This window comes from Vanellus vanellus (genome assembly GCF_965231255.1).
Source record: "Vanellus vanellus genome assembly, chromosome: 16".
In the NCBI taxonomy this organism is placed as follows: Eukaryota; Metazoa; Chordata; class Aves; order Charadriiformes; family Charadriidae; genus Vanellus; species Vanellus vanellus.
This window is the reverse complement of record NC_138921.1, coordinates 10,851,624-10,874,603: the sequence shown is the minus strand read 5'-3', so window position 1 is coordinate 10,874,603 and position 22,980 is coordinate 10,851,624. Positions and strand designations below refer to the sequence as shown.

Here is a 22,980-nt window from a genome sequence, read left to right as displayed (position 1 = left end):
ATGGGCTGACCCAATAGTCTCACGTTCTCTCTGAAGTATGGATATAAGAAATATATTTTTTTATGCAAAATAATCTTTGTTTTCTTCCCAACCCACAGTCTGCTGTATGTTGTTAGCTATTTGTATCATAACTTCGCTATTTTCTAAGAACTACTTATTCTTGAACATCAAAATCCTTCCTTCCCCCTCTTTGCAGTAAAATGGTTTCAAGCGCAGCCAAGACAAGCAATCATTCTTTACAAAACAAACAATTATTTTGTAATTACTTACCATTTTTATATATTTCCCTTTGTAAAAACCTTTATTCCAGAAGTACTTTTGTTCTTCAGAACCTAGTTACAAGTGCTTATAAAATGGTCTTTTTTATTCCAAGATGCTCATTTGTAAGTGCTTTAGTACTGGCAGAGGGGGCTAAAAGCGGCTGCAAATGGCGCTACGTAACGCAGGAGCCAATTACTGTACATGACGGGGAAGGCTAAGCCCATTCACAGGTGCCAAGGCTGCCCCACTGACTGTGGCGCGAGGACAAATGCCATGGTTATTTTCAGACATTGCATACAAGCCGCATGAACGCATCAAATCAAATTTAACATTAGGTAACATGAGTCTTTAAACCCTCATTCACCCCCTCCCCCCCCAAACAACCCACCCACACCCAAGCTGTTGTCTCATAAGTTAAGCGCAACTGTCTGAAAGGATAGTGGCTTTTTTTTTTTCTTAAATATCATTTTTGTACAGAAAAACATCCTTCATCATATGCAGCAGTTCCCTCATTTCCCTTTGTTTTCTAAATTTTATTTCTCAGGCTTGGATTCATCAAAACTCATGTAGTGCTATGCTAAATGAATCCTGCATTGCCTAGAAAGGTCTGCTCTGTGTTTTACACTACAGAGCAAATAGAAGCAGAATAAAGACAGATTAATTTTTGAAACAGCTTCAGTTCATTCTATAGAATTCATTTATGTTCAGATTTGGTGTTTTTTCCACAGGTGGTATGGCACCACCGTGAGAAGCAGCAGAGATACCTGCACTTATATATCTGAGCATTTTGGTTGTACAGATTGTTGTAAGAAGAAATGTAAGAACATTTTCTCCGTGTTGAGATTTTACTTTCTTGGCTTGCCTTTATGGACAAGTTTGCCTTATTAATTGCGAAGTTCAACATTCCCACTCCTATCCCATTTTCCCCAATACCACAAAGAAATATCAAACCTCTAACTGAAAGAGGACAGATTTAGATTAGATATCAGGAAGAAATTCTTTACTGTGAGAGGATGGTGAGACACTGGCCCAGGTTGCCCAGAGCAGCTGTGGCTGCCCCATCCCTGGAGGTGTTCAAGGCCAGGTTGGACGGGGCTTTGAGCAACCTGGACTGGTGGGAGGCATCCCTGCCCATGGCAGGGGGGTGAAACCAGCTGGTCTTTAAGGTCCCTTCCAACCCAAACCATTCCAGGATTCCGTAAGTGTAACCGCTCAATTATCTTACAGATAGTCAACTCCTAAGTGCTTTGGTATTAGCTCTGTCTGCACACCCTCCGTGGTGTTACTGTTACAAAAGTTATGATGACAGTTTATTTCTGTATGAATATAGCAGTGATTCAAATGAAAGCAAATGAAACCTCAGACATTCTTTCCTCAAAATTTCTCTAAAAAAGCCCCCCCCCCCCCCCCCCCCCCCCCCCGCAACAAGAGCAGCACAACCCACCTTTCCCTTTGTACAGTACCACGCTGACACCAGTACTGCATCTGCTAGGGCACTGCCCACGTCAAAGGCTCCTGCTCCTGCCCCGCACCGCTGCTGGGGGCCGGGCGCAGGCCAGCGGCACCGTGCAGCTGCTGCAGCCAAAAGGAGGGATGAGCACAGCGTCACCACTTGCACACCACCACTCAACACCGCAGCAGCAAAAAGCTGTCAGAGCAGCAACCAAAACTAAGATTAAACATCAGCACAGGCAGAATGACCCCAGTTACCTCTTGTGCATCAGAACCCTGGATCTAGTCCAGAATTCCAAATTCTGGGCTGGGCAGGTAAGAAGTTATTTTAATTCTGAATTGTGAAAGATGCGCTTTTATGAGGAGTTTTTGAGAATACATGAATGCCTTTGTTCAAATAAACAATTCCCATAGTTTTCAAGTTTAATATTAAAGCAAAATTCCATGGGCATGGTTTAAATTAATAAATCCCATGAATATCTTCATAATTATATTGACATCTACTTTGATTATCTCTACACCTTTTTTGGTAAAAAGTTTCAGGAAATACACTATTAAGACCTTTGAGACCTGGGTATCGGTTGTTTGATGTACCAGCCTTATTCAAAGACTTACTGGAAATACCTACAAAGGTTACAATAACATCATAAATATAAAAATAGCCACAAGATACTTGCTTAGATAAATTTATTAGTGCATAGGTTAGAGATTTACTCCCCTCCAATATTAACAGAACAGAGGTTCATGTGAAAAACAAGTTTTGTTTTGTTTTAAAACAAACTCATTGAGGCAGCTATATAACAACAAGTAAAAAGTATGGAGTGGCCTATTCAAACTTCTGGTCTTGATGGGCAAATTATTGCATTATAAATAAAAAAATTCAACATGATGGGATTTTGGGGGTCATTTTAGATAACCAGCTGTTAAACAGCAGAACTGATTTTTTCCCCCCAATCTAATTTGCGTATCTGTATAAATAATATTTACTGATAAAAATCTAGAAAACTATAGAATAAAAATACATTTTATCTAGAACGAGCACTGAGGCAACCGATCTTTCCTTACTTTGCATGTAAACTTCCTCACAAACATTGGTGAGTGTTCTGGACTTAGAGGTAAAGAAATTTGTTCATTAATGAAGCCGAAATTTTTCAAGCGACTTCTTTTTGCAAGTCAGCCATAAAGACCAATAATAATATTTTTTTCTTTCTTAAAGATGCTTGACATCTGAATAGCTCCAGCACATTCACAGTGTATTTGGACAGCAAAGCAGGAGTATTCATACATACAACATAAATTGTAAACTTTGCTGAATTTCATTACATCAACAGACTGAATTATAGTTTACTGAGTAACTTTGATCTCAGACACTTTCAACAAAACGTAAGTTTGAGGATTCTAACCTTTTAGGACCAAGTTATTGCAGTTAACATAATAATTGAAGATTTGGAAACACTGACTGTCTTTAAAAAGGCACACATTATACTTTCCTCTAATTCTCTTACAGTGTAAATATATCTACATATCTACATGGAAATCCTTAAACAATGAGAAGTCAAAAATTCAAGTTACAAATATTTTACACACAAAATAAAAAAATAACCTGTAACATTAAATGCAGTTATTTGGTTACATTAGTCTTTCAAGCTTTCAAGTCTTGCAAACCAGTATTACAACAGCTATGTATATACTAAAACACTTCATATATGTTATACAAGACAAATTTTGTAACAAATCAGTGTCTTAGTTTGTATTATGTTTCAGACTTCTCTGAGGGAGTTTATCCCTATGTGCTATATTCACACATCAACATTAGCAAGCTTCTGAATAAGAAATCTTGACTTGGCTTTATAGAGAACGAGCACGATTTTTGCCACATTCATATGAACAATAAGGCTAAACTGATCCATCAGTTTCCTTTGCACAAGGATTATTTGTAAAATTATCCGCTCAAGTTGAAATTCGGCATGCTTCACTACTGCATTCCTTTACCAGAAATGTTGCAACTAACTTTTTATTATAAAGGCAAGGATATAGGTAAGCAATTAACCTTAGTCACATTAAAAGAAAAAAAAAAAAAAAACAAAACCAAAAACAAACCCAAACAAAAATCCTGGAAAGTGTAAAAAAGTTTTGTTTCTTTTTTTTTCTTCTCAAGTATAATGCAACAGGCAGACAGCTAATTAAGTAGTCTTTTTAGGATAAAATATTTTAGCACTTGTTGCAGAAAAAGTTTTTAAGTATAAAGGTTAGATAGGTCAAGGTGATTAAATAATTAATACGCTTAAAGACAAGGCTACATCTCATAAAAATGTTCACAAGAGTGCTAACAAAAGCAGCACTGGTAACGTAGTAAAATTTGTTATTAGAATTATATTAGCAATAGAAAAAAAAAAAGCCAAACAGTCCAAATTTAATAGTCTCTCAACTCCCTATTAAAATTGTATGTAACACTGAGATATGAAAAAAATCCTGAATTACTTTAGTTCAAAACAATTAAGAGCAAGTTTGTCTTACAAATGTGTAGTTTATGACAAAAATCCATTATGATGAAAATCCCGATCTTCCTTTATGAGTAAACTTTAAAAGTTATTTTGTTTTCATCTTTAACCATTAGTGGTATGTCATCATCATGGAACAGTGTAAGGCATCATTTATGAAAAAGGGTTTGGTTTTACTGAAGATGTATTTTGGAGTTTCTGAAGATTCGTAACTCTTGGAATGTGCTTGCTATGATAGTGTTGTTGCTAGGATAATTCCAAGTATCAGAAGCAATACAGTTACACATATAATTATGAACATCAATTTCTGCAAAAAAGAGAGAAAAGTTGAGATTGAAATACTTTGTCAGATACAGAACTGTTTAAATACATGCATAGCCACAGAAAAGTAGCCACTGATACCTAATCTGAGCATCTGGATTTTCTTTCTAAAAAAATACTGCTCTGATTTTCTGTTGTTAGTCTTTGTCTAACATACATGTAACCATAGTTACAAGATAGAGCTGTGTAACATTTCTGTATTTTGCTTCACAGAATAATTGTTATTACTCACACCCAGCTTCTGTAAATACCACTATGTATAGAAACAGATGCAATAGTGAACATTTACTTATCAAGGTGAAGTCTAAGTACAGCAACATTGCTTACTGCCAACCTCCTTGGATAAATATTTGTAGCCTGTTCAAACCTTTACAACTGTACACTTAGTGGAATTCAATAAAACATCAGTAAAAACACTGTGTAGGTAATAGCTCAGAAGAGTTGAATGGGGAAAAAAATAAGGATGAGTTCTATGTAAATGCATAAAAGTCTGACATTAGGTCAGGTTTTTCTGACTATAAGCAATGACACAGTAAATCCTGTTATCTGCCCATAAACCGAAACTGAGAAGAAACTGTAACACCAAAACTAAAAACTTCAATATTAAGAGTGTGTTAGTACAGAAAATTAGCTGTCTGAAACTACATCCTGTTCATAGTGCTTCATATATAGCTTGAAGATACTACAGGTAAAAAGTTGAGTTTCTATTGGACTCAGAAGAGTTAAGTGCTACTTTTTACTTAGCCTGGCGAGGTGTTATTTTGACAAGAAATTGTAGGTTAGTATAGCAAAAACATGAAGACCTAAAGAATTTATGTCCTAACATTCCAGTTGAAGTCTTTGCAAACTTCCTTTTACAAATATATTGTTATTTCCCACTGTTTCATTTAGTCTAGTATTAATAAACAGCTTCAAAGTAAGAAATTTTAGGATGTTCTGTAAGGCATGATAACCAACTTCATGCTTGTAGACATCTACTTTTATGAAAGCTCTACTTAAAACCATGGAAAATGCCATGTGATAAAGTTCCAGGTGTAACTAGTATTCTATATCTTACTGCAAATTGTTTGCTGATGTGAACTTCCAGAATAAAAAAAAAATTCAAAGGACTGCGAGACAGTAACGGGACCTTTTTGTCTCATTTCCTTCTGTTTTTACGAGTCTTATGTAGTGATTGCATTCTGTAAATTTAGTGGCTTACCACTAGATGGCACTTCTCAATATTCACATGCATAGCGCTTTTTATAGTGTGCAAAGAGAGAGAAGATCCATCTCAAGCCTACCCGCCCCAATCCTAACTGTACACCTATTAAGGGTTAGTAGAACTATACAAGTTACCATAGCAAAAAAGAAGCAAAATTAGTTGATTAGTTACTTACTGCCACACAGGCAGGAAGTCATGCATGCTGAGGTTATCCAAGCATCACCGAACACCGACAGACAAACCAATAATTAGACCAATTATGGCAATCAATACCAATGACACAATGATAATTATCCACATTTTCTGTCAAAAAAACAAGGTATTATTATTTTAATATTACACATATTAAGATTCACATTTATTTTCAATTTCTAAATTACTCAGTTTTCTGATCCACACACATTTTTATTAAAGCCTTTAGTATTCTCAAATCAAGATAAATTTATCTGTATACTCTTGCATGCATAAGAATTAACATTTTAAAAGTGTTTACAGGTAAGCTACTGTGATTAAGACCTACATAATTATCAAAGATTAGAAAACTACCATTTACAAACACATTAAGTGGGCTCCTTTGACACTTAAGTAATTTTTAAAAAATTTAACAGGCGTGTTATCTATATGTAGATATCTACCTATATATCTTATTATCTATATATCTTTATATATTATTATCTTCATAAAGATAATATATGTTATTCCCTCAAATCCATCTCCCTATAAAAAGCCTCATAAAATTGCAGAGTATCTCAAAATGAGGAATTATACTGTCTTAAGAACACTTCATTCACTCTGCAATCATACAGTTACAAAATACAAAAATAAATTACTTAGTTATTTGATTTCAGAATACATTATTTGGCTTTCTGATGGGAGGAAAGCGATTGAAGCACAAAACAAGTTTCCATGCCAATGGAAAAAGCGTGAACGTCACTTTGAATTCAATTCCTCCACAAGATTGAGTATCATGGTTTAACGTCTTTCCAGAGGGACGAGCCCCATTATCTATTACTTTTACAATAGTAAAAAAGTAGCTCTCTCTAAAAAGAATAATTACAGATGGAATTCTAAAAAAAGTAAGCCTGCTTCAGCAAAACCAGTAATTTTTTTTCCTGCTAACATGGTGATTTTATAGCTACAAAACCAGCAATAGAGATCCAAAAACCTTTAAGCTTATATACAGTGTGAATAATTCAGGTATCATGGTAGTTGATAAGAACCACCTGTGAATTCATCTACTACCATAATATATTAATTCTTCTTTTGGGGCTTTTACACTTGGTAATGACAGGTCTTTAAATAGAAAATTGTGAGCATAGCCTTAGCTGTGCATGAATTGCTTATCCATTTTTGTAGTACAAGAAGTTTCTATTCTCTAGTGGCAATATCAATTTTTAATATTAACTATAACAAATTAATTCACATTGAAAGTGTTCTGATTTGTTCCAGATCATGGTTTTTTGTTTGTTTGCAAAATCCTTTGGTAAATTTTCCTCCGTCATATACTAATTTATAACAACGTTTCTCAACCCAATTTTAAATATCACAACTACGAAAAAGTAAAATGTATATATTAATTCCATCTTAAAGGACTGAATACTACAACAACAACAAAATCAACTAAAATAGAAGGTTGCTTCATACTGTGCTAAGTGAATATACTGACTAGCACAATTACAGATAGAATGCATACCCTTCGTGCTTTACTTTGATATTTAACTGCCTTTTTTGTCTCTTCTTTTGCATGTTCCACATAATCTGATGCATTCATCACGTTCTTCTCTATGTTGTTGATCATTTCACCCTTAAAAATGAAGTTTTGAAGACAAAAAAAATATTATTGGAATCCATGGATCTTTGTTTTATAAACCTAAGAGAAGTAAGGCTATAGAACATCAAAAATTATTTTAAGCAAATGAATAATATGCATATTAGTGGCTGACATTTTTTCTGCTTTGATGAGTAGAGGAAAAAGGCAATGAGAAGCAAGGGCTCAAAGTTCTAACCAAACAAGGAACATTCATGGGCAGGGAAGGCATATTTCTCCCTTTTGCAGGAACAAATACTGAACACCTGAAAACATACCTTTGAATGGGAGGTATGTTTCAACAGGCAGAACTAAAACTGACATCTAAAGAGATCACAAATCACCCAATGTGTCTGAAGTGGGAAAGGATATTGACTATTTTGACACAATGTTCAACACTTAAGAAAAAAACATACATATAATAGTAACTTCAAAAGTTCCTCAGAATTGAGGGTTTAGAATGTCAATACATAACAAATTCAAATTAATTATGATGAATGAAATCTGGGATGAAATGGAGGATTGGTGAAAAATCACAGTAAGTCTATTACCTGTGTTTCTGTCCATCAGAAGAAATAATCAGCAGCAGTAAACAGCAAAGCATTAAAGAATGATGCACGAGTAACTTTTGTTCATTTCTAATTCAAAAGAAAACTGTACCAATTTGCCTTGGCTATATATTTAATATCAAAGCAACACAGGACTTCTAGAAAAATACCCAATAAAAAAAATAGTCCTTTTCAGGAAAGTTTCTCTCCTGAACATTATTCTCTTTTCACTTTCCTGCATAAATCAAAGCATTTTAAGAACAGAAGTTAAAAATATTTTTGTTAGATAATTGGTATATAAAGACTACAACTAGAACAAATTCACCTACATGTCAAGACACAGCTTCTGAATATAAGAGACAACTTGAATGACTTGTTAATCCCTTCACGTTCATGTTAGTTATAAGGGTAATCATACCTTTGTATTACCTGCAAATTGCATACATCCTTGCTAATGCACATTTTATTCTACCACAGTAGCGCTTTACCATGTCTTTGAGAATCCCAAATTCCCAAGATATTAGCCAACATTCCAGTAGAGAGTTGTTCTTACTTACATGCACAAAACGTTCAAGAATATTGCAATACAAGAATGTTGAAGAAAATATTAAGTATACCAAATGAAAAGAAAGTCCATGCTTAGTTATTCATAGCATATACTACGACTTCATCTAGATTGTTTGTCTAAAACAAACCAACAAACCTTTAATGATTAACTTTCATATATTATAAACACACTCAAAAAACCACTGTACCTCTGTATTATCTGAATATAAGCAATTGCTTCTGCATATTTCAAAGAGGAAGACTGAAGAAAAGAAATCCCACTTACGTAAATGTGTTTGAATTGGTTCATTTACCTGAGTCTCAACAAACATTGCCATGTCCATAAACATTTCATGCAGTTCCCGTATGCTAGACTCCAGTTTCATAATATCCTTGTGACGTGACTCGATTTCATTCAGAGCTTGCCTAGTTATTTGAGAGTCTGATATAATCTTCAGGAGAACAAAAAAAAAAAATAAAAAAAGGATATAAATAATTATGTGCTGACACACTTCTAGATAGCAGAAACAGCAGAATAGGAGAGAGACATAACTGGACCAGAAATACATACATCAGAAGTGAAAATTGAAGGGTTACCACTCTCTAACATTTCTTCCAGTTCCTCATCAGTGGTGGTCTTTCCAGCTAGGATAAAAAAACAACAGTACATCACATAACATCACTTATTCACTACTGAATGCAAAATCTTACCATATCAGAAGGATGACAATTCAAAGAAAATTCTTTTATTGAGTTTTTTCAGGATAAAACAATGTAGTGTTTAGCCATTATCAAGTGCCATTTTGCATATGAAAAAAAAAAAATCTAGTAAGTCAGAAAACAAATGTAGATTCACAACTACGATGAAGAATTCCCGGTCGGTGTTTGTTTGGGTTTTTTTTTTTTTTTGGTTGGTTTTGGGTTTTTATCAAATTGAAGTTTGATCAGAAACATTTACAATGTACGTATGAACCTTGTTAAGCGGAGTGTTCTTCAGAAGGAAGAAATTGAGATACGGGGCATTTACATGATATTCAATATTTACCTATTCAGTTATGTCACACTGGCACCTAATTTACTCTCCCCACCACTGTGTGGGGAGTAAAGTCTTTACGTAATTTGATTTTACCAACACGGGATTACGTTCATATTCCATACAGAGAATTCCACTCCATAGAGTACCTTCACTTCTACTTTTCATAACACATCTAAGAATTTATGTAGGTTATTACTGCACGTTTAAGCAAATGGAATTGTATTGATGACACTGGTATGACAAATGCAAGTGTTCGAGTTACACAATGCATTCAAGTGATTTGCATGGTACGGTTTTAAAAATTACATATCCAATCCCTGTTCTTCCCATGTAAAATAAGCTGAATATCTGTAGTAACTTACATAATTCTGTCCTATCAGATGAAAGGTACAGTTTGAATATTACTTTCTGACATTAAGACCCAAGAATGCAGCAAAACCTACTTTTTAGTGCTGAGGAAAAGCTGAAGGCTCTAATTGGGTCATAACTACGTTAACTTAAAAGAACCATGTCTTGAGGTATTAGCCTCCCTCCCCTCAAACGTATAGGTAAAGAAGAATTTAAACTTGCCCGATTAACTTCACTGAAATGCTAAATTGAACCATTAACATGAGAGGCTTATGATAAATTTGAGAAGCATGTGAAAAGCAAAGTCTTCTTATAATCTGCTAACTTTTCTTTTTGCATTTCCTATTTCAGCAATATATGTATTTCCTTTTACAGGAGATACTCAAAAATCCTGATTTCAGGTACAAGATGATAAAGATTTTTTTATGACACTCGAGGTAGATGCTGTAGTTCAGAGTTGAGTCAGGTACCTTTCTGAATACTCCTCATAACAATCAATGATGAAATAAGTCAAATGTGAATCAGTCAACAAATGTCTAGAGTAGATCTAAGGGCAACACTGATTTTATGTCAGCTGTATTTAACAAACATTCCTATTGGCAAAAATAACATCGCATAAGAAGAGATGCCGTCTTGTTTAGCATGTTAATTTTGGAATGGCTTTTACTAACACTTGCTATCTTCAGACAACAGCTTTTCTTAATGTTTCATTGAAAGTTACAACACTGGAAATAAATGAAAGAAAGGAAAAAGAATTTTTTTTTTTTTAGTAATTTCAACATAAAAGAAACAATTCAGTGAGTTTTCTCTGTTTTCTTTTCAGCTGTTCTGAAGAGTAGTATCAAAGAGTTTATGCCAAACAATAGAATAGTTTCTTTTCCCTCACACGCTTCAAGAAAATGTCCACGATGTATGATGCTTCATACCATCTTTAAGTAATAAGAAACAAGGAACGTACTAACAATATAATTAATCTTTTTTGAAAAAGTGTATTCAGGTCACTTACTTATCTCTAATTGTCTCTGTATCCGACCTTTGCTGCGTTCTCGAAAAAGAGTTTGGGTCTCGTTGTATTCCGTCATGACCTCCACAAACTTGTGAGCTAATACAGAGTGCTGTTTTTTGAGGATTTAAAAATGTGGAACAAAAATGTTTATTTCTTTTTGATACAGCAAATACTACTGCACAACAACTGAAAGTGGCATTTACACTCCCAACAAAACAAAACATGAAGTTCTGAAACTATTTCGGAAACGTGAAACTCATTCTCCAATTTACTAGAATCCTTTCATTTTCTTTAAACTTATTAAATGATCATACCTGTGTTTTTCTTATCCTGAGGTCCACTGATGTCCGATTAGCATTTTCGCCCTGATCAAAACTTTGTTCAATAGCTAAGAACAGTAGAATATTATGAGTCAACATTCAGTATAACTATTTAATAGTGTAGCTCACTTACTTCGTAAATACTATTAATTATTACTTTTTTTAATGTACAAAATCCCCATAGACATGTTTAACATTTCAGGGGGAGGAGAGGGGTAGCAGTGATATATATATATATATTTATAAGAATTTAAAATAATTTCTATAATTTGTACAGATGTTAAACCACAATTAACTACTTCAATACATAACAGAACAACACTACTGTCTACTTCTCCGGAAAAATTTCAAAAGGTGTAACAAAATGGGTTGCTCTTACAGTTTAAACAATAAATACCATATCCTAGTGCTCATGGAAGGACACTAGGATATAGCATATAGTATTTGTAATACAGTAACATCAAAACACTCAATATATTTCAAAACCTACGCTAAACAATTAAGACATACTGAGAAGGGAAAGTCACAGCAAAATTAGCTAGTCTGAATTTAAAATACAGCAAGTGCACTAGAGCAACGTAGACATTTATGCCACAGATACTGTCTTTTTGCAGTTAAAGTTAATCTTCTTCCAAGACATCATGACATTCAGTTGCAGAATACATTTCTACACAGAGGTATTACTTTGTGTTGTAATTTTCAAGATTATTTCTGAAAGCAAGCAAGCTCTTTGTCCTGTTCCACAAACTAGGCTGTGCTGAAACCTGGTATTTATCAGCGGTGAAGCTTACCAAGGAGGAATAAAGTAGAGGACGATACTGTAACTGACATGGGCTGTACACTAGTTGGCAGGGAGGTGGTTCTTTCTTTTTTGTTTTCTTTAAAGAGCTGTACAATACAAGTTATGCATACATAATGGAGCTTTCAAAGCTTAGAAGTTCAGCTGCAATAATGCATTAAGTTCGTAACACTGCTACCATCCTGAATCATTACAAGCGACAGTAGTTTTATTTCTCGTCACAACCTACCCTTTAACCTGGCTCGGATTTTATTAGCAATCTTCTTTATTTCCTCATTTAATTCTTCAAGTTCTTCCTTTGTTCCTTTAAACAAACAAGTGAAAAAAAAATGTTTAGAACTATTAATGATTGATAATAGTAAGCTAGCAACCATCTACAACTCCACCTTGCAATCTCATGATATTTAGTACAATCATGCAGAGGTAGTTTATTCTACTCCTAAGTATTTTAAATACGATTTTTGTAACAGCATACTATCAAGTCCCTGCTTCTTATGACAGGCCCTTACACTTGGTAAATGTTATTGCCACATCACTAACTAAACCAGGCAATAAAATATTCCACATTTTTTCTTAATGTAACACTTTCAGGGTAATATTCATTTGCTGGTCAAAATGAAAGTTCACTGAAGTCTATCAAGTGAAAATACAGATTCATCTCGCATTTCTTGAGTTCTGTTGTTTATCCTTTTTTTAACCTTATTAACATAACTGTACCCTGCGCTACCTCTATTTTTTGAAGAATACCTTACAGAGTATGAAGAACTTAGCGAGACTTCTGTTGTTTGGTTTAGCGAAGACACTAGATTCACAAGAGCATACATTATGTACAAGCAATGTCATGTTCCTATGCAGTTCAGATGTATTAATGAGCACAATTTTTAGCACAAAACATAAGACGATAAACAAGCTGAGACCGCAGATTCTAAACGTTCAGATGAACCCTTATTAAACCTGAGATTCATTGACTGTATATGATTGTTAAGACAAAAAACAGTCTGCAAAATCATCTGTAAGAATACAAACATATGCCCATCCACAAAGAAAGAAAATAGGTGGAAAAGAAAAACTAATATCCAAAGTTCAGTTTTCATCACGAAGAAGATAAGTGTTAAGCTAGCGTTGCAAAATTCCACAAAAACGTCTCAGCATCTTTTCTTCCCTTTTCCTTAAACCCTGCCCACAAACCCAGGCATGCCTTGAATTAAGAAGTGCTGAGAACAGAGAAGGTTCCATGTTTCTGGGTAAGTTCCATAATCTTTCGAGTTCTCTGTTCAGAAAGCACATCTTTGCTTTCAGTTTTGGGGTTACAGCCTCTAAAAATAGGGCCCTAGCATGGAACTCTTCCTACCACTAAAGCAGCTGGCTGTAGTGTTAGACAGGGTCTTGCCCCTAGTAAATAAAGAGAAGTTGATGGCTCTACCATATGAGCTTCAGTTGACAACTCCAACATTTTCACTAATTAAAAGAAATGCAAGTAGCCCCTAAATTTCTGAAGACACAATCAATTTCAAGATACCATATTAAACTGAGTTTTGGTCTAGCAAAGGTTTGGTTGATGCAACAAATATTCTGAAAATGTATTTATGAAAATGACACTTAAAAACGGTAAAAATAAGCAAGTGAAAATATTAATTTGATACTAAACATGGAAATATTTATTTAAATTAACTGTGTTACATTTTGCATTCCAAACAGCTGAAGCTCTCTATTCCTACAGATAGCTAAAAGAAACACAAATTATTTCAGAATATCTAGCCATATGTATTCGAAATCTTTAAAAAATGACACTCACTTCCTTCAGGATTTGGCGCTGACAGGATAATGCTGTGCTGCTTCTTCACTTCTTCCACATTTTGTGCTATTTTTGCTATATTATTTCTAAGTTCCTCAACCTAAAGGAGGAGAAATATGGGAATGAAAACTAGAATAATTCCAGCTAAAGACTAAAAAAAAATAATATATCCTTGGCAATAAAAATCAAAGTATTTCATTGCAACATTTATAAGTATCTGACAGAAATCGCAGCGGCAATGTTGACATTTAAACAGTTTGCACTTTTTTTTGTTAAGAAAAAAATTGTATTCTTAATAGCAAATATACTCAGTATAACCAAAAACTTAAATGCTACAATTCCTAATAAAAAAGATATTTAAATTCTATATGCAAATTCTTTGTCGACAGGGAGTCAAAAACACTTCTATGCAGTAAAGACAGAAAATACCCTGAAATAAACAAGAAAAAGTGTTACCAACATTTGATTTGGCATACCATTACAAAGCATATTGGGGTGTGTGTGTAGATGAATTGTTAAACCTAATTACAGAAATTAAAAGGCAGAGAAAGGAAACTGTAAGTCTGTAATGCATGGTGAAAACTATAAGTTTACCTGTTGAAAAAAGTCATCCATAAAATGGTCTTTTTCAACAATAACTGTCTCCCCATCTTCATTTCCTTTACACTGTAAAAGACAAAAAACAAACCTATGAAATAAAACTCAGGATACTGTTCTGAAACAACTATGACTTCTTCTGCATTGCTACTGCATACATATTTGTCAATAGTCTGCAACGCCAAAAAAGTAAGTTTTCCTCTTCTGAGGACTGTAACCTACAAACAAGTCAAAGTCACCTGACTCCCACAAAGTTGTGAGGGCTAAGGCACATACTCCTCTGTAAGCAACTTCAAGACAGAACCAGTCTGTAAGTGATGCCACAGTTTTCATTACCTGTCAAAAATTACTGAAACACGATTTTGCATATAAATGTTCTCTCACAGCATAAGGATACTTCCACGGTGAGTCCCACATGAACTAAAAACAGTAAATCAAATCCTCTCAAAGAAATGCTAAGAGGGGTGCTGATGACTGACTTTTGATGTAATAAGCTAAACATCTAATGAAAGCTAGAACAAAAAGCTATCAACATCTGCTTACTAGTTTTGCCCTTGGGTGTTTTCAAGGCTGCTGTTTCACACCAATTTAGACATAATTATGCTACACTAAAGTATACACGCATTACATCACTGATAAACCCTCAGAACAGCAGCCAAGGAGGCAGAAGGTCGTGTTGACAGCCTCTCACACATCTCTAGGGCACACAGTCCAATACATTCCCCAAGTCACACTTCCCTAACCCTTGAGCCAGCCCAGCGGAATACATGGATCTTGACAGTAACTGAGATTCAAATTTGTTCCAAGGAAGAAAGAATTAACATGCATCATATAAAGGCAAAGACTTCCAGCTTCCATGTTCTCTAGTTCCCTCAGTACAGAACAGACTGTTTGAACTGCATTCAATCAAAGTTAGAACAAAGTATTACTCTACCATAAAATCAACGGGTTATCTGTTAGAAAAAACCCAAGATCGGTAACATTAAGGGATTTTCTTGTTTAAAACGCCTTTTTTCTTACAAGCCCCTCAGTCTTTGACCTTCTAGCACCCACTTTTTGCTCCTAAACCCTGATCCTATTATCCAATAAGCCCTTTGTTTCTGGTTTTATTAAATTAGGCAAGATGCCTATTATTTGCATGACAATTCTGCAATTTAATCCAATGCCAAATATTGCTATTATCTAATACAGAAGGTTATACTCAATGATTATCTATGCAAAGTCTACTAAGTGCCCCACATCTTCAAGAACAGTTATTACTTATACTTTTTGACAGTTCATTTCCTACAAATTCAGGGAGTGCATAAAACCCTACGACAATATTTTTCTGAGAAATCATCTGGTTTTCATGCTCAGGGGAACCATAATGCCTCAACTGAAATAAAGGAATTTGGATGCTATTGCTCTCCTGGACCACCCTCCCATCACTCATAATGCTGTCTGTCATCAAAGACTTTCTGCATTTACTCATTTTGAGAAGATGATTGATAGAACTCAATATTAAAAAACATGTCCTTAGGGACTGTAATCAATTAACAGTCTTGCTTAATACAAATAATCAAGGAAGACTGCACAAGTGAAGTTACCCAACTTTTACCCATACCAGAGACTGCAGTGCCACAAAGCTACCAGTTACAAGTTAAATATTTAAGAATGAGCTACCCTTTAAAGACATTTAATTTTATTATCTATGTAAAAGAACACCTTATGCCTACGTTTATTGAGTAAAGAATAATCTTTCTAACTGTTTACAACCACATCCTGTATTTAGTTAATTGAACTAAAATAATGAAAATAGTATCAACTACCATAGTTGATACTAAATAGTATCATTCAGCATGTCAGCTTTTAGTTTGGTTAAGAAGACCTTAGTAAAACATTAAACACCTGAATGAATCTTCAACAAGTGAAAGATACAAAAATCTTACTCAGAAGTCCTGTATGTGGATGCTAGACTGGAAGGAAGCAATCATGATTCCCCACCCTGCAGTCAGTTCGACATTCATTTCACTTTCACATTCGGTTGCAGTGACACCATTGACAGAGCAATTTGCTGTCTACAATTTGTTGAAGAATTGACGGACAGCCTACCTTGTACATTGGCGTTTGAGACACCTAATGACTTGTCAACCTCTATTCTTTACATTCTTAAATCATCACTACCTAAAATACAGCTTATTTGCTAACTCTCTTCAACAAAGCGATGTTGAACTTCTTTTGACAAGCACACAATTCAACCAAGAACACACTTTTGTCATCAAGTTTAGCAGAAACGTATTGTTCCTCCTGGACCTTACCTCATCAGTATAAGCAGTATCACCAAAAACTGATAAAAAGTTTCACGTCAACGCCAAGAGCAATCTCATGAAGTCTGTTTGTAGCTCATACCTTGACCTTGGGACCGAAAGTCTGAGCCATACAACTCCATAAACATTCACAGACTTATAAAATATATCAGGTTCCCTAAAAAGTTGGTTTATATGACAGAATCCTGCTATTCAGACAGTACCATTTCTCAGCTCCGAGTAGGAGGTATCCTGATGGTTTATGAAACTTCTGAGATTTCCCATACCTTAATGAATTGCAGAAATAAGGCTAGCTTGAGACGTCTTACCAAATTAATTACTGAACTCTGAAAATGAAAACCGCTTTTGACCTAAAAACTTGACTATTACTTGCCCTTGAAATTCCAATCAAGGTTAGTTTTTTTCCTGAGTCCAGATCACCTATATTCCTGTGGCAGGCTGCAAGGATAACAACTGACCACCATCATCCCTTTGAATCAGACCCAAAGAGCGGGTTAGAGTGTGAGAGTTTCTCCTCAGTGTTCTCTCATCAGTGTTTCAAGAAATTATTTTATATCAGAACAGCCAAGGAGGGCTTACAGAGGGCCAAGGAGATCTGTCAGGCAGCTTTGGCAGGTCAATCATTAACGTGCATTTAGTAGCATTACTGCACAACCAGAAAAAAATCATATGGTAACCGACTACAAGAAATTACTTTACACTGTTACGACATGGAAAAAATACTGCTCATCTTCAGAAAATTCCATGTTTGAACAAAGACTAATGTAAGAAATTAACTCATGAAAAAAAGAACTCAGTAATGCTTTCCTCCTTATGAAAAGTTTCCTTTTGCATGTTTTCCATACCACCCAATTCTGCCAATTTTAACTTTTATGACTCAGTGGTTCTTCACTCATTCCTAAACAGTTTTAGGGGCACTAAGTGAATGCCCAAGAAATAGTTTACAAGAAAAATCAATGCAGTTCTGTTCAATTACAGTTCCTTGTTAAAAAAAAAACAACACACAAATCGACAAACCAACAAGACTCACAAAAAAGCTATAATCAAATGTAACTGTATCTTTCAAAGGATATCCTCAGTAACATTGAAGAGTAGAGAAATATAAAAAGCATGTATTTAAAATTATTCACTGATCAAAATGGATTTCAATAGATAGCTCTGCAGCCATTTCAGTATATAACAATATGGTAATTATTGAGCCATATGAACAATGCACCCCAAACTTCAGATCTAAAACATCACACTTAGGCAGAGAAGGTTTACCTACCTCCTTCTTGAATGATTTAACAACAAAAACAAGTTTGAATGAGTTTTATTAACAGACCTTTAAAAGGACATCTGCTTTTTATATCTGACAATGGCTGAACGTGCTGAACTGAGTGTCTGAACACAGATCCTACAGCTCTCAAAGTCATTTCAAGATGGACTTGCATCCGTGAACAGCAAGCCATTAAAGGCTGGGAGCATATTTTACACAATCATTGCTATGTATTTACCCTGTTGTTTTATCTTCCCTAAATACCTGTTACCAACCACTGCTCAAAACAGCATATTGGATCAGAGTAAACGTTTTATTCTTCTTTTAATCTTACACTCTTTTAGGCTCCAAATAACTAAAACCCGTCTGGGATTTGATCAGTTGTCCAATTAATTGTATGAAAGGACAATTCAAACAGCTGAAAGAATTTTGGCCTGCTTGGAATAATTTAGAAATTGCATTAAAATAATTCCCTAGAAGTGGACAAATACAACTACAGTTGCTATCTTCTGAAAAGGCATGTACTTTACAAGGCTTTTTCTACCTAGAAAATAAGAGGAAGCAACATTATCTGAAGGCTATAGAATCTGCATGTCTTCAACAATTTTTCCAGCAACTGTTTTAGCACTGTTTAACTGCCTTAATACAGTGTATTAACAAACGTATCAAAAAGGTATGACAATTTGATGTTGATGGTCATAAACGTCGATAAGTAACAATTCTCCTTCTTCTTTATAAAGGGAAATCCGGGAAAATGTTACAACTTTTAATGACAAAATAATTTGCTTGCTGCCAAATAAAAATCCAGGAACACAGAAATGAGGACACGTAAACTCAAATTTACATTTCTGCTAAAGGGAATACCATATTTAGTTAAAACGAGTCAGTGTAGACTGGCCAAAGTACCGGGATCTCTGAAACTACTTGTGTATCACATTGGGTCTTTGGGCGAACGGGGTGGATGGAACTTATGTGTCGGGTACAACCAAAGTAATACACAATGACATTCTTACATTAAGGGAAAGAGGCAAAGCACAGTTATTCCTGAAGATTCTGCAGGCCCAGGCCTGTTTCAAAACCACAACGTGCATACTCTACCCTTCACTTAATGATTTAGCCAAATAAAATACAATGGAACTACACTAATCAAACTGAAGAAGTTTGAAAAATAGGCAAATAAATGTTAATACATTACTTCTTCAGATTATGTATTCCTTTTCAAAGCAATCTTATCAATGTGTGATCAAGGATCACTGTTATCATCTGCATTTATATTAGTAAGGGACAATCACTTCACACAAACATGATCTTTTTTGATATTTCAGATAAAGATGTAAGATGCAAGTTGCTACTTCCATGAGTTCCCTGTGGAAATCAGGTTGTACAAAAGCCATCTCCCTCAGATATGCAACTTTTCAAAACTTTGCGTCAACTACACATTTAAGTGATAAAATGTAGACTGGATCTTAAATATTTTCTTCTAGTTAGAAGAAAACTTCAATTTTAAGTCTCCAAGCTTTGTTAATTCTACAGGCAGTGAAAATTATGTTGATGAACATATGAAACACTTCAGCGATACTGACCATTGTGGTTAAAGTAGCAGCTTGCTGCAGTACAGTAATGTTTTCAGATGTCAAATACTAAGGCTGTCTTAACAACCACTCTGTACAGTTGCTTTGAAAACTTTTAATAATACCCAAGGGGGGTGTGTTAGGGTTTGGGGGTTGTTTTATTTTAAAATTAAAAAACAAACAAACCAACCCAACAGACTACTGCTGCCTCCCCTCAGTCAGAATGAAGTCTAAGTGTTTAGGATTATAAATTAAAAAGCAAATTCAGATTACCGTTTGCTGCTGCCTCTTTCTGGGAAGCGTGCACCATCAGAGAAATTTGGCACGTATTCCCACAACCTGGACATGTTTAGAAATAGGAAAAGGGAAAAAGTAAACCTAAAACAAAATACACATTTCTATGGCTCGACTCTGAAACATCTTTCCTGGTAAAGATACTGTAATCTAATAATGCGAAAACTTTTCAGACGTCAGTACATCCTTTTGGGGAGGAAAATGAAGAAACTGGTAATTCCATCACTTAGAGATACAGCTTCCAAAAAGTATTTTGTGATCCAGAATATATGAACTTAAAATTAAGACAAACGAGCCCCAAAACCTGCACACAGCTCAGTACAGACCAACTTCTACAGACCAACTCTACGGAGTCTCTGAAATATCACAGGAACTCCTGTGAGCTCTCCCTTTCTTTTCACGAAAAAAAAAAAAAAAAAAAAAGTCAAATACCCTTTTATTTTAACCAAGCCATATCCTGTTGAAGACAGACATGACGGTACCTCCCTCCAACTCTCCCTTCTTTTTCAGGATACCGTTTTCAAAGCACAAATAAGGGAAAGGAAAGGAGCATATAAACATAGCCAGCTACCATTTTGTAAACACACGGAAAATAAAATCTGCAGATAGCTTTATTGACGCATTACTGGTTAAACAGTTCCCAAGCAGAAAGATCTACCCGACTACACCACGGCCAGCTCGAAAGCAAGATTATTATCCCGTTTATCTGCCATTCAACGCGTTACCGTTCGAAAGGCGCTGGAGATCGGGAGGAAGCAGGGGAAGATGATCTATTAAAAGCCGGCGCAGCTTGAGCTCAGCCGCCCGCTCCCCGGCTCCCGGGACGAAGCCGCCCCCTTCCCCGAGAACGGGGCTGGAACGCGGCCTGCGGCGGCCGGAGCCCTCCCTCCCCCGGGGCGCCGGCCCGGCCGAGCCCGCCGCTGACCGTTACCTCAGGCGGCGATAGCGGCCCGCGGCCCCCCGCGCTCCGCCGCCTTTCTCCCCTCCCTCCTCGCCTCAGCCCGCCGCCCCCCTCCCCCGGCAGCCTCCCCGCTCTCGCCCCGCCGCTCCCGGCCCGCCCCGAGCCCTCACCTCTGCCAGGTCGGCCAGCCGGTCCTTCATCCCCGCAGCGGCTCCGCGCCTCACCGAGGCTTCCCCGGCTGCTGCCCCTCGCTCGCCGCCGAGGGCCGCCCGCGCCCGGCCCGCTGTCGCCGGGGGCTGCCTCCCCCGGGCTGCCTCCCTCCGCCTCCCTCCCCGCTCGGCCGGGCGCTGCGGACGGACCGCGCCACCTCCCCGCGTTCCTTCCGCCGTGCCCGGGGCGGCGGACGCGCCCCCAGCCCCGCCCAACGTCACGGCAACCACCGGCCGCGCCGCGCATGCGGAAAAAGGGGCGGAGCGGGCGGGCGCGGCAACCATCCCCTTGGGGAGCCCGCCTCGCCCTGCTGACGTCAGGCCGAGGCCAGCGGCGCGGGCGGGCGCAGCTGTGCCACCCTCCTGAGGTAATTTCCCCGCTGACCGACGGCGGCGGCGGCGGGGGAGAGGCCGTGAGGGAGCGGGCGGCCGCGCTGGTCTTAGCGAGCAGCATGCGAGAGCGGGCAGGAAGGTATGGCTGAGCAGTGTGGCCACAGAGGTGTTTAAGAGGGGCGCTTCACCAGAGGGAGTACCGGAGGACTGAGGTGTCCGAACGGTACCACAGACACCCGCGAGGAAATGCCCATCCCGAGAGAGCCGTGTCCCAACAAGAAATTATAACACTCGCGATTTTGGGAGACTGTCATGAGAGAAAGAGTTGTAAAACAAATTGTGGTATGTTTAGGTTTTAGTTGAATTTTATTTAATTCTTCTCTGGTACGTGATGTGGGTAGGCTGCAATCGGACTTCGTGTAATTCACGGTTAGTCCAGAAAGCGCAACGACACTTCTGCTCATCACAGGCCGCAGGCACATGGCTGCGCCCTCCCATGGCACTAAGCTATGGGTTGCAGTTTGCTGTTGACCCCAGAACAGCTGGGAGCGGCCCCGCGTCATGGCTGGAAATGACAAGCAAGCTGCACGCAGGTGACCCCATCGACTTGCTTTAACTCTTCAACTAAAACGTGTTAACACACGTTGCCTGTTAGTGATGTTTAGGGCTCTGGTAAAAACAAAATTTTGCCAAAGTCCTAAATCTGTACAATAACAGGTATGTCCTAAAGGCCCGGGAGTTTCTAGGAAATAGAACATGCACACATTATGGGAGGCAGAAAGTCCTCAGTGGTGGTGTGTTCTTAAGTGCGTGCTAAAAAGTACTACTTCAGACTATAGTCAATTACCTGTAATTATTAGTATCTTGGTTCTTTCATATATAGACTTTATCTTCTAGACTACGTGTTCAGCAACTGTGAATTCTAAAAATGTTTATTTTGGATACTGAGCATAATAATCAAATTCATAATTTTCCTCATGTATTTAAACAATTTTATTCCAGTGCTGGATCAGGAATTTAAAGGTCCTGAATTAGCAATGTAAGCCATGTTAATGACAGTAAATTGCTGAATTTTTGTTTTCTGAAAAAAATTAAATCTACATCTGCCCTTCATCATTAGCCAAGTAAATGCTTATCTTCCAGGAGTGCAGTCTCTTAATGAAACCTAGACTCAGACATATTTTACTTGGTGAGAAAATGAATAAAGTTTGTCTTTTGAATACATATGTTGATTGAATTTTGCTACTGTAGGATCCATTTTACCTATCCATGCTGAAAGTGACTAATTTCCTCTTCAAACCTTTTAATTTCCTGTGTCGCCTTGAACAGCAGCCTGCAGACCTCCATTCCGGCCTGAGCTCATGTTCCAGAGACATTTCCGCAATCACTGCTTTAACTGGGAAGTACAATTACGTTCCTTTTCACTGCTTGCCTGGATATAGTGTTGCCTTCGTTTACAGTTTAAAAAATGAGTTTGCTTCCTACTAATACAGCAATTATATTCAAACACACTGTTTAGCTCTGCGACTGTTTATCTCCAGCACTACTACCTTTTGTGCGTTTTACT

At 36.9% G+C, this 22,980-nt stretch overlaps 1 protein-coding gene across 2 annotated transcripts; it reads right to left on the bottom strand.

Annotated features, from left to right (window-relative positions):
- Positions 1-2,383: 2,383 nt before the first annotated feature.
- On the bottom strand, positions 2,384-21,172 carry STX2 (syntaxin 2). Of its 2 annotated transcripts, XM_082491650.1 has the most exons (11): positions 21,042-21,172; positions 14,539-14,610; positions 13,945-14,044; positions 12,379-12,453; positions 11,345-11,418; positions 11,031-11,139; positions 9,212-9,285; positions 8,955-9,092; positions 7,433-7,543; positions 5,994-6,042; positions 2,384-4,521 (listed from the first exon to the last, which is right to left on the bottom strand). In XM_082491650.1, the coding sequence occupies exons 1-11, from the start codon at positions 21,069-21,071 to the stop codon at positions 4,388-4,390; spliced, it is 966 nt and encodes a 321-aa protein (XP_082347776.1). In that variant the 5' UTR covers positions 21,072-21,172; the 3' UTR covers positions 2,384-4,387. The 2 variants fall into 2 exon arrangements, with proteins under 2 accessions (XP_082347776.1, XP_082347775.1); XM_082491649.1 differs by lacking the exon at positions 5,994-6,042.
- Positions 21,173-22,980: the final 1,808 nt, after the last annotated feature.

Excerpts from the sequence above, each read along its gene's own strand:
- STX2 (XM_082491650.1), bottom strand. The coding sequence starts at position 21,071 with ATGAAGGACCGGCTGGCCGACCTGGCAGAG. Across the intron at positions 11,419-12,378 it reads AATCCGAGCCAGGTTAAAGG|CTATTGAACAAAGTTTTGAT; the intron begins GTAGGTTGTGAC and ends TACTGTTCTTAG. Across the intron at positions 9,093-9,211 it reads CTTCAATTTTCACTTCTGAT|ATTATATCAGACTCTCAAAT; the intron begins GTATGTATTTCT and ends GTTCTCCTGAAG.